Source organism: Carettochelys insculpta, chromosome 8 (assembly GCF_033958435.1).
Source record: "Carettochelys insculpta isolate YL-2023 chromosome 8, ASM3395843v1, whole genome shotgun sequence".
Lineage (NCBI taxonomy): Eukaryota > Metazoa > Chordata > Testudines > Carettochelyidae > Carettochelys > Carettochelys insculpta.
This window is the reverse complement of record NC_134144.1, coordinates 4,935,603-4,948,221: the sequence shown is the minus strand read 5'-3', so window position 1 is coordinate 4,948,221 and position 12,619 is coordinate 4,935,603. Positions and strand designations below refer to the sequence as shown.

Below are 12,619 nucleotides of genomic sequence, written 5' to 3'. Positions count from 1 at the left end.
GTTAGTATCCTCTTCCAGGCATGGAGCATCTGGCCCAACTCTTCCTCACCAATTAAAGTTAGCAAGCCCAATTTCATCCTCTTATCTCAATATTTTGCTAAAGGAAACAAAAGGTGCATTTTTAAAAATTATCCCTCAAGGGAAGGCCTAAAACAATGTCCAAAATTCAGTTCTTCATCTAAGTGATGCACAAACTCACAGTGGATTTATTACGACTGTGGATGCCTACTAAAAATGGATGTCCATTTATGCCACCTTCCCACTCCTCCTGCCTCTACCTTCACTCCCTGAGGGGCAATGCTGCAGCATGTACCTGACAGATAACAATGATGGATTCCAAGGGAATTAACATAATTATACTGATGTTAAACATTACTAAAAGTGAAGTGATGCTTCAGTAAAAGCAGGCTCAGGCCATTAAGAGTCACTGGACAAATTCAAGACTGACTGCACAATAAATTTTGCTGTAATATAGTTCAAGACGCAACATGTGGGCACGGCCATTTGCCAGGATTATCTAAGACATCTCTCTCATGTCCCTGCCATTATGGAGGCCTCTGGCACTGCTGTACTTGAGTCCCTGGTATTCTCTGCCTGTGGGTGGTTTTTTTTTTTTTGTTAACTAGGTGAGTTTCATTTAGGTTGTTGCAAGAAAATTGCTAGACTGATGTCTCTAGAAACTGAAGTCCTATCGTTATCCTCAAAAAGTATATAACCCTGGCAGTACAAGCCTGCTCAAAATGTTCCACGAACACACCTCAAGCCTAACCCAGTGGTGGCATTTCTAGAAATGCTAAAGTTCAATGCCTAGCCTTTCTGCTGCCACGACTACACCCAGTAAGTGCCAACTGTAGTAGCAGCTTTTGCAACAGTCAGCTGTTCAGCAGGACTTGGACTCAAATCATCAACTCATTTCATTTGAAGCATAACACAGATATCAGATGTAAAATCTGGTCACTACCACATGAGTTAGATTCAAAATTATATCTTTGAGATGAAAAGCTCTATTTTTGTCTACTCTATGAGTCAGTTTCTCTGTGATGACTTACTAAGCTACCCGCTTTCTTTTTAAGAAAGGCTACATGCACATAATTGATGTCTTTATTTGGTTTATGTAGATTTATGCATATTTAATATAATACTGTAGACTGAAAATTTTTAACTTTAGAGATACCCTTTATTCATATTTTATTATGTTTATTGTATTTTATTAACTTTAATACACAGATTGCGGAATGACATTTTGCTGAGACAGAATTTTTTCAGCATTAGATAATACAGAAGATATAGCCACAAGTGATACAAATGAAACTTATTAAAAGAATGCTGTCGTTTTTTTGTGGAAGCCCAAAGAGCTCTTTAAATTCCACATTCTAGGGATGTTTAATAGGTAGTCTGGTCCTAATAACCATTCAATTCTGCAGTTAGCTGGAGGTAACATTGCTTAAAGGAGAGGGTTTTTTTCTGCAGTACAAGTTGTCTGAAATAATTAATGTCTTTTCAAGAACGTGGCAAAGCCTCTGCAATAGCAGCATGATAGTTTTGCCTAGTAATTTACTGGCTACACAGCTAATAAGAATTATGGACCAACCAAGCAAGGTTCAAGGACAGTACCTTGGCAGTAATCCCAACATCCTCTATTTCAAGCAAGAGAGAAGTCCGTACCGTAGAAGGTATTGCTATTGTACAGTGCATTGCCTCCCCCCAGTCTTTAATAACAATCATTGCTAACAGGGCTTATCTTTCAGCTCTTGGGGGTCTGGTGACATACAAAGGGGATTAGGTGGGTAGAAGAGAGATGGAAGATAGACTAGAAAAGTTAAAAAAATGTGGTATTAAAAGATTTTCAGAGAACAGCCAAATATTTCAAAAGGTAGAGAAAAACACAGGGAGAGAGACGTATACAAGGAAGGAAGAGAAAATAGGAAGGAAGAGGAAAGAAACCACCACTGGGGGCAGAAAAGCAACAAGAGCAGCCAGGGAAGAAGCGTGAAAGATGCAGGTAGTTAACGTTGAAAAATGTTAAAAGTTACAAAATTATCACAGTATTTACTCCTTTAAATTGCAGGACGGTGACAGCAGTCAGATATCTATTATCCTACTAGTTGGGGAGGCTAGATAACTGCTCAGTCAGTCCCAAGATCTTTGAATCATTACCCTTTGACCACACACTTGCTGCAGCATCTTCAAGTCTAGTAATCTCAGCCAAACTCAGGCTGTTGCAGTTTTAAGCTCTGTGCTGTCTAGAGCTAAATCTGCTAAGAGGCCTGTCAACATGTACTGTGAACCTCTGATCCTGGAGAAAACCTCAACACTGCAGGATGTGAAGCTGGAACCTGCTTGGCACAGACCCTCCAAGATGTGCAGGATATTGGGAAAGCAAAGTGTGTGTGGGGGGATGGGTAACTGAGGGAAGAGCACACCTTAGACAAGGTATGGTTGTGTTGGGGAATGCTTCTCCACAACTTAGTATGTATTTGATTAGAGGATTTAGCTAAGGTTCACACAGTCTCTTTATATTTTCTGATCCTTCTCACCGATTCTTAGTTATGATCAACATTATGGGTTTTAATTAAACTTGAAATTGACTAGTTGTCCGACAGCTTGCAGAGCTGCATGCAGTTTTCTGCCCCAGTATAAAGAAATATTGGTAAACACAGGAATGAAGCAGTTGAAAAGGAGGAAGGGAAAAAAAGAAAGTATATGCTCACCACTGGACTTGCCCGAGCAGAACTGGCTCTAGAAGACGCCCGAGATCCGGAACCGAGGTAGCAGCTGTACTCCGAAGGCTACCCACATATACCCCAAGAACACAGTAAGCAGAAAGAAGAACAGGGTTAGCACCAGAGCAATCAGAACAAGACGAGTCAGAACACCACCATTTTAGGTTAGTTAAAAAAGAGCAAATGACAGCTGTGAAAGAAAAAAAGAGGAGGTTGAGGCTGAAGAGCAGAGACCTACAATAGATAAAAGACCAGAATAAGCAACTGGTACATCAAATGGACTTAGCAAAAAGGTTTTGATTTAACCCTTTTACACCACATGGAGCAAAGATGTTTCATATCTTAGATTTTCAAACCATACACAGGTTGAACACCTCGTCTGTCACACTCTCATCCAGCAACATCCTTAGCCTGGCATAATTTTAGTTAGCCACTTACCCTGGATGTTGCCAAGCTTCCCATAGTCTCATAAAATTTGTTTATAGCTACCAGTCCTGGCTCTCAGTGTTCTGTGCGGTTATTTAGCTGTACTTTATCCCTACATGTCTTCAAAGAGCCCAATAAGCAGTGGAAGTGTTGGTAACGCTGCTAGACAATATTGACTCCCCATGGTCCAGCAAATTCTCTCGTCCAGCAGCAGTCAGGTCCCAAGGGTGCTGGACTAGAGAGGTTCAATCTATATCAAGTATAACTGAACATTGCTTCAATTTGTTTGTATACATTCCATTCTGTCCCTTCATTATGATCTCTCATCTCCGAGCTCTTTCCAGCTGAGATGCTTTGAGGGTTCACCTAGACCAGTAAGGGGCTCTGTCAGCCCCTGGCCTATAGTGCTGAGTGCCTTTAGGATGTGCAGCTTTGGCACACTTTTGGCAGCTTTTACACCCACAGCACAAGGGTCTCCCCCTGCACACTTACTCCTTGAAGAATGACCCCAATAACCTTCCAGACATGATTCACCCCAAAACCTTATTTCCTGCTCACTCTCAGAGAGCTAACAGGTTGGTTGTAATGGCTCTTTGGAGGCAGTGAAATGGTGTTACCTATATGAGAGTTTAGTAAGAGGACTGGCTGCTGTACATGAGAATGTATGGGGGAGCTATGGCTCCAGAATGGTTTCTGGGGATGCCCTGCAAGGAATAATTGGGCTGGCGAAAGCTTAGGGTGAAAGCACGGTTCCTAGCTGCACAATCTAAGGGTACCCAGGTTACAGAGCATGCAATCACAAAACCCACTGTTGGTTTGGGTGAACCCCCAAGGTGTCACAAAACCCACACCCTCTTACACAACACTGCAGTTCATTTTGTAACATTTGCTCCACAAACCAAAGCAAGAAACCACAGGTGTTGGTAAGCATCCTTGACTGGATGCATATACCATGGTAAGAGATGTATCTTACCACAGACACTGAGAGCATCACCCCATCAGCCACCAGCACCTGCTGACCTCAGGAGTCTATTCTTTCCTAAGAGCAGATTTCTACAGAGCAATATGTGACAGTGTTGACTTATGGCTGACAGGGTTAGGGCACAATAGCCTGAGTCTTTATTATGTTACTCACTACATTGACAGGCTGGAGTCTGGTGAGAGTGGAGAATGCAACAGTATAAAATGAGGAAGAGTTTCACCCATTAAGAAAATCAGAATTGAAATATCTTTTGGATTTAGAATTTCCCAATTATTTTTCCCCCACATGGCACATTTCCATAGTCGCCATCACAGACAACTTATTGTGCTGCATGGTATTTTTACACATGTAAATTATCAGATGTACATAAAAAAGTTCAATATATTCATAACATATTTGTGCCAAAAATGCAAAATACTCTTTATCCTTGTTTCTTGGGACTTTGTTTCTGCTACTACTGCCTCAAAGACAACCCTAAATATAATGTTTCAGAAATGCAATTTGGCTTGTTAAAGCAGGAACTAAAGCACAGAGCACATCCTGTTTGTGTCTTTCAGTGATCAAACACCCCTAATGACTCATCGCTTTTCACAAGCTGTGGGAGATATGATGGTGGCTTTTAGTTGACTGCCTGGTCAATAAAATCCTCCAATCAAAGACGTCACCATAGATGCAGATTTCTGAATCATATATGTTAGGCATGAGGGGGTGTCAAGTAGCAGAGAAACCACAAACATCCAGGTTTTGGATGGCAATTTACAGCAGTCTATGATTTTGTAGTGATACCGGTGGATTTACTTTGCAAATCGGACTACTTTTAGAATAAAGTGCTGATAATTTAGTTTTAATTTGACCTTCTAAACAGTTACTATAAACCGAAGAATGATCTTGACAGATAAATATAGTTTTTCCTTTAAAATAATTTCTGAAGGCAGCCAACACTATAATATATCAACTTCCGTAACACAAGTGGGTCATTACAGAAGTAAGCCTCAACTCCTCAGCTGCTGAGAGAAGTGACAAGATTGAGTATCTTCAAGGTGAACAGACCAGTGGAGGCTTGTCCACTTTGTTTTACAGGTGGACAGCAATGCAATTTCTAGTGCCTGGCTTGAGAGAGGGCAGTGGTTTTTTTTTTTTTTTGTAAGGAGGTTCTGTGTGGGTTTGTTTGTTTTTATTTTTAAACAAAAAATGAGAATTGACTTTTATGCGGGGAAAAAAAAGCTTCTTCAAGATTGGGACGGAAACGGTCCTTTCTGCAATAAAGCCATACGCTTAACAATTATGAGATCAAGACAGCATACTGGCACTGGATAACAGCCAAAAAGCTATGAAAAAATGAAACAGGAACACTCTCAAACCACAGCTTTCTTCATATACTGCAGAAAGTGATAAAGCCTCATGCATCTTGGCTATTGAATTATGTTTCAGAAAAGTTAGAACATATACTTATACTTAAGGATCGCATTTCCTTAAGAGACCTGTCAGATGAATCCATCACTGCTGTTAAAAATTTACACAAAGTATAACAAAAAGGCAGGAAATTATTCTTGAAATATATTGTCGGGAAAATGTAACTGTTCATACCCATCTTATAGTGAACTGTCACTGTTTCACAACTACCTCATTTCCAATTGTTCCTCTCCTGGCTTTAGCATTTATATGCAGGGATACAGCTGCTCTTTAAATGTAAAAATCATCAATGCTTGTAGGAAAGCGATTTATAAAATGTCATTAGCAAAAGAAAAAGAGTCCTGAACTAGGTGTCCTGTGGTCAGGTAATTTAGGGCTGAGGAACGAAATAAGCATGTACCACTTTGCCCCACACACTCTCTCCAAGTCTTTGACTAGACTAGTAAGAAGTCAACTACAACAACCTTCAGAAAAGTCTTCTTGGCAACAACTGCCCAAATGTGTCTTCCAGAGGTGAGCAAAGTTATAAACATCACAGCATAAGTGTGTCGGTTCAGAGCTGTAATCAAAATATTCCTCTAGAGACAAAGGCCCCATATTTGAACTCTCTTGTGATTACGAAGCAGTGTGCTACTCTAGATCTGAAGAGACTGCACTATTTACCAGCATGTAAAATCTGTGGCTCAGTAGAGAATGATACCATGGACACTAGTGTTTTTGTGCACCATCCTTAGGCTTGGCAGAATTTTTAAATATAATTTCCATAGATAATATCAATGCTATTTTTAAGCATTTTTATCTATTTAAATTTTCACAGTTGAAGGAAGTTCTGGGGGCCAATTATTTAATGACGGACACTGAAATATAAAAGTTAGAGCTTTATAATCATTAACACAAATGGTGAATGTTACAGTCCAAATACACGCACTAAACTAAGAAGTTGTCAAGCTGAATTTTTCTTTGTCCGTCAATTTCCATCATTGAATTTCCTGACATTCATTGATAAAAATCTAATCCTTCCAAGCCCAAACACTGGCTATTCAAAATGCTGTGCTCCATGTCTCCAGAAGGTGGAGAACTAGCTCTCAGGCTGAGAACCCACAGCACATCAGTGTTTTGCCCAAATTAGCACTACAGGACCCGATCCTCTGAGGCATTTGTCTCAATAGCACCTCCACACCCCAAAAATGACTGAGCCATCCCGACAGCAAATCCATCATCAGCGGACACTGCAACAGCCAAATAAAAACAAGGTAAGATGTGAAGAAAATGAATTTGAAGAAGGATAGGAGAAATATTCATAAAATGTACACTTCTATTAGCAAGTCATTTTGATTTCAACAGAATGTCATGTACTGGTAGAGGATAAAGTGAGACTATCAGCTGAGTTAGCATGAGAGACAATTTCAATGTATGTTTGTAAGCGAGGAACAGGACTTGCCATGCATAAGGGAGCATTAGAAAATCAACTTTCCATGAATTATTGGTGAACACCAATGCAAAATGTTTAAGACGTTCACAATAGATGCACTCAATAATGAAGGTCTCTACTGAGATCTGAAGAGCAGGTATGAAGGCAGCACAAGGTTTGTCACACTGCCCCACCAGAACGGCTCCAAACCTGCCATGGTGACACAGCCTCAGAGGAGGGACGTGTGTCGTTATGTCTACTTATTCATTCTCTCGCCCATGTTTTGCACTTGTCATTAAAGCTGTTAATCCTGATTTTTGTAAAGCGTCCACTAACTAGTGGACAAAGCCCTACCCATTCCCAAGCTCTTAAATAAGCCAGTGAACAACTATTAGATGCTAATAAATTATCATTTCTGAGTAGAAATGTCTCCCATGAAGGTTGCCTTGAGCTCTCCAGTCTTCGCTTAGCAAGTATTACAGAGAACCCTCCTATGTCTCCTGGTACACCAAGTTACAAGAGAATGAACCCAAATCACGACTAGGTAGAAACGTGGTAGCATGAGGGTATGGAAGGCAGTTTTTCAAAAAGTGAAATGGAGCCTCGGGGAAAGGGGATAGAACATATAATGTGATTTCCCAGCTGATGTTTTGAGTTTTTATTTATTTGTTGTGAAGAAAAGGCAGAGCTAATATCCTTTTCACCAGAAAGAGGAACCTCTCCTACTGTGTTTGACATTATTTGGGTTAATCCTGTGCATAGTATGACAATTGCAGGAAGGACACTTAGTGGTTGACTCTAGTGAACCTATATGGAGGGATTTCTGTAGAGGTGATGCTTCCAGTCTTGTTTCCATATTTTTCCATCATCAGCTATCTGGGTAGTAATCTTATACTGCCCATTGATACAGATGAAACTATACTCTAGTGAAACAGGTTATCATGAGACAAACCACAGAAGAGAGGCCAGGCAGAAAAATGCAGAAAACATCTTACAGCACGAGAACTAGAGGCACTATATCGACGATTCCCACTGTAAATGCTCTCATCATACAGAGATGCCTACAATTAAAAAAGAGAGTCAGAACAACATTGGTAACTTTGGTTGGTTTTGTTTCTAATCCAGCATATTGCAAGATATAGCAAGGTGCAGCACAAACAAGGAGGAGGGAAGGAGAATGAACAGAGGTGTGGAAACAACATGGGCATTTCCTGTAAAGGCATGCAAGTGAATTTGTAACTCCGGTAAGCTGTGAAACTCTCAGAACACGTGCAGAATTAAAATGAGGTCAAAAAGTCATCTGAAATTTCACACATTCATGCATTCTTCTGGGGCTTTTTTCAAACTATCACCTTTAACACTTAATATTCCCTGCTAAAAAGTGACAACATCAATTCTTATAAACTGAGTAGTGCTAAATGAAGTATTTTTGGATTGGGACAGTGTGATGAAGAGAGACATAGATTCCTGGTAAAGTTGACAGAGAGAGAGAGATTAGTTACCCCAATGTCTGGCTTAGTTATGTGGCTAAGAAAATGCAGACTAGGGTTTTCTATCACCATTGTGAAGACTTGAGAATGCGCACACAGTTTAACACAAGAGAACAAGGGGAACATATCCTGCAAGAAACGTTACTGTGTATTTTGTGTTTAAACAGGCAATTTTTTGCTGCTTTTTTTTTTTTTTTAAACAGATCCAGTCAGAACTGATGTTGCCTCTTTCTAGTCCGTATTTCAGTGTCCTACCTCATACACCAAAGCAGAGAGAGAAGTGTCTTACTCCAATTAGAAGTCTGCAGCAATATTACAGATTCATAAGCAACTGTTTCAGAATTCCAATGGGAGTAAAACGCAGGACTGGCAAAACAGCTGACAGATGCACCAGGGCATATATGCATTCCATTCACATGCATCATACACTAAAATGACAATACAGTACAATATAAATAAACTAGGCCAACAAGAGTCTCGACACACTGCAAAAGTAACACGTGCATGGGTGAGTGCACAGGGTCTGCATTTGTGGTTAAAATGACAAAGCACAACAAACCCTGTAACTTCTGGCAGGCAGAACATGACTATACAGCAAGGAGGGCTGGAGAAGACAAGCACAAACCTTTTAAAAACAAATATGGGTAACAGCAAAACAGTATTCATATTGGGATTAATCGTGCTGGTGAGACATATTCATGCTTACAATAGTCATAAAATTCTTATGCTATAATGCAGGAAAGATCAGTGGGCAGATACCGTACCAAGGATTACAAAAAAGTAGCTTAAAAACCTGAACGCTCAAGTCTAAAAATTAAGTATAAAGTAGACACATACTTGTTTTCTACAGGAAGGGAAGTTATCAATGTGCAGAAGCAAACAAGGCAACTTATTTTAGTCACTAACCCTCTCTTACTGTCTCAAAGACCTACACATAAGGCTAAGATTGCATCATGGAGATACAGAAGTCACAAGATCTGTGACTTCAGCCTACAGGTGACTGGGAGCTTCCCCAGCACAGATGTTTTGAAGTGCTAGGGATCTACTTAATTATTGAACAGAAGGGAAAAAATTATTCTGCATACATTAGAAGACAGGATAGCACTGAATAAAAGAAACAGGTGCATTCACAGAACACATGACTGTTAGTAATATTCAGTCCCAGGAGGTTCAGAGTGCACATACAGCAAAACTGCACAAGGCTCAATACCGTGCTATATACATATTAACAGCACCTTGACCCACCCAGACACCATTCTCTGTCTCCATGCAGAGAGGACAATTCAACCTCCACAGGCAAAGCATAGGGATTTGCTTTGTAAATTATGCAGGGTGAGAACCCACAGGATTGCAACCCTATGTCACATTAGCCAACAGGAAACAAACTGGCAAGGTGAGCCAGGGAGTGGTCTCAGCTATGATAAACTACTAATACTTAAGGGAAATGTTGTGTTTTTTCCAAGACAAATTTACGACAACTGTCAAAAGCAAAATAAAACAATTGCAGGAAAAGCAGAGGAACAGACCAACATCATGGCCTGTTCTTAAACTGCTTTCTGTTTCCTGGTCCAAACATAAATGGAAAAATACACAAAGAAAACTGATATAACAAAAGAACTAGATACTCCTGGCAACCAGACAGATGAAAGAGTCACTGCTTTCCTCCAAGGGCCGATCATTAGTGGTGTGAATACAGGAGGTTGAATTGTCCAGGTGAACTCAAAACAAAAGTCCAGGCTAGAGGGAAACAGCGACAGACCCGATTTCCATTCTGGGAAGAAGGTTGGGCTTTGGAAGTAAAGCCACTGTTGTGAAGACCAAGGTCAGAGTAGTAGGATCCCTGTATCAACAGGAAGAAAAACCTGAATGTTCTGCTTAACATGTAGGAATTGTCAAATTCTGTATTAATTCCTTTAAATTAGTACAGCAATTCTCACAACCTGATTGCACCATGAGCCTGTTCTGACAACAAAAGCTACTGCAGGACCCCATGGGAAACCAAAACCTGAGCTTGCACAAACCATGCTTCCCTTGGGGCCGGGGGGAGGGAAATGAAGTCCAAGTGCTTCAGTCCTCGTTGGTGGGAGGGTGGGGCTCTAATGTGAGCCCTGCAGCCCATGACTGAAGCCCTCAGCCTTCAGACCCAGGTAGCAGGCTCGCTCTCAAGCTTTGGCGCTGGGGATTAAGCTGACCTAATCCTCAGAGCAGACCACACTAAGGCAACAGAAAACCTCTTCTATCAACATAGCTACTTCCCTCAGGAAAATGGAGACCTTACACCAACAGGCAACCCTTTCCCATTGGCACAGGTAGCACTGAGATACTTGAAAACCTGACATCTCATGAAAAAAATAACAGTCCTCTCATCCACTAGATCCGCCAGCTTCATGCTTAAAAAGCTCTGAAGCCTAATCAAAAAAAAAAAAAAAAAAATCTATGAATTCCAGGGTTGCTAACCTCTCCGTTCTGCCAGGAGTCTTCCAGGAGCAGGCCCTAGCTCCCAGAATCTACTGTAGCCAACCAAGGAGATTTGGGCTGCTAACAGTTTGCCAGCACGGTGGGGCTAAGGTAGGCTTCCTGCCCGTCCTGGCTCTGAGCTGGTCCCAGAAGCAGACTGAGCTCCTGGGAAGACAGGAGGTGGGGGAAGCGGCCTCCACACCCTGAGCCCATGGCACCTTCTCCTCCCATCGCCTATGAGCTGCTGCCAGAGCTGAGGGATGTGCCAGACGGTCACTTTTGGGAGCTGCCTGAGGTAAGCACAGCCCCCTCACGCCCTCCTGCATCCCAACCCACTTTCCCACCCAGATCCTGCACCCCACAGCCCTCTGCCTCAGGCTCAGGCCAGAGCCATCTCCTGCACTCTGAACCTTGCAGCCCCACCCTCCAGCTTAGAGCCCACACCCCCCTCACACCTCAGCCTGGGGAAAATGAGTGAGGTCAGTGACAGCGAGTGATGGAGGGAGGGGAGCTGCAGTGAGTACAGGGCTGGGCCTTAAAGAACGAGCAGGAGAGAAAGTGGGGCAAGGGTCTTTGGGGTGGTGCCATTAGACAGTCAGCAACCCTAATCAATCCGCTGCACAAGAACAAGACAATGTACACAACAGCAGCGACAACTCTCATTTAACTATTGTACACAGAGCCCAGATTAGAGTTCTAGAGCAAGTTTCCGTAACTAACCCTATTTTGTGCCTCCCTGCCACAATCAGCTTTTCCTTGAATTCTTCTATTGCTGCAGACGTGGGGAACAGAATGAAGTGAAGGGGAATGGGGGAGACGAAGGACTTACATCCCTTCAACTTGGAATTCGAAAGATGAAAGTGAGTTTTCATAAGACTTCCCTTACTTGCTCTTTCTGGACTTAGGCTGATTATCAACATCTCTAACTTTCCTGCTGAACAGGAGAGACCTTGCCAACTTCAGAGCGTGGAACAGAGCCAAAACAGGCTGCAACAAACCAGGTTTAAGACAAAGCCGGCTCCCACCCAGTTAAACAAGCAGCTTAGTAAAACCAAGAAGTAGAAACATGCCCAGCTCTGACCCCAACAAGTTTTTTGGAAGGCTAGATGCTCTAAAACATAGGTCAAAAATATAGCATGTCAAAACACTGGTGGAGTGGATTGGGGAGCCAAGTGTGTGGAGACAAGCCTTTTTCCTGATATGTCATAGCTAACAGAAGCAGGGAACAAAACCCACTGTCAGATAAGGGGTTACTATGTGAAGGACAAAGTACAACACCAGGCCACTCAAATGAAATCTCTTCTGTTTGAAACCTCAGTGTCATTCATCTCCAGTAGCCAGCTTGACTCAACTTAAGTTTTGCATCTGGCCTAACTAGTTCCTGGGGAGATTTTAATGTAACTTCTAGGCAGATGCAGGGAAAGATGCTAACAGCCATCTTTAAAAGTGAGCTGTGGATGAAGGATCTCTGTGTTGCAAAGGAAGCTATAGGGAACTCTAGGAAAGACTTGCAAGACATGAACTGAGACTCACTCTAAACACTCACATTTTGTTTTCTATCTTTTAAGCAACTTTCAGGGTGGAGGTGCCTCTCTTGTAGTGCATAAGAGAGCACCTGCAGGGGCTCGCAAAATCTTTTATACTGGGTAGGCAAAAGAGACATGCCAGATCCAGGCACTTTACAAACACTTAATAAACTAGTCATTTCCCAAAACTT

General features: G+C 41.8%; 1 protein-coding gene across 35 annotated transcripts in view; it reads right to left on the bottom strand.

Annotated features, from left to right (window-relative positions):
• LRRFIP1 (LRR binding FLII interacting protein 1) overlaps positions 1–12,619 on the bottom strand; it is a 148,640-nt gene that overhangs the window by 40,544 nt on the left and 95,477 nt on the right. For 19 of the 35 annotated variants that reach the window (XM_075002053.1, XM_075002050.1, XM_075002043.1 and 16 more), the window contains 4 exons: positions 10,205–10,285; positions 9,005–9,049; positions 7,951–8,016; positions 2,712–2,789 (listed from right to left, as the gene is read on the bottom strand). The exons of 5 other annotated variants lie outside the window; for them this stretch is intronic. In XM_075002053.1, coding sequence (XP_074858154.1) covers positions 2,712–2,789; positions 7,951–8,016; positions 9,005–9,049; positions 10,205–10,285 — 270 coding nt within the window. The remainder of the gene's footprint in view (positions 1–2,711; positions 2,790–7,950; positions 8,017–9,004; positions 9,050–10,204; positions 10,286–12,619) is intronic. 11 more of the 35 variants (XM_075002052.1, XM_075002055.1, XM_075002059.1 and 8 more) reach the window with 2 other exon arrangements.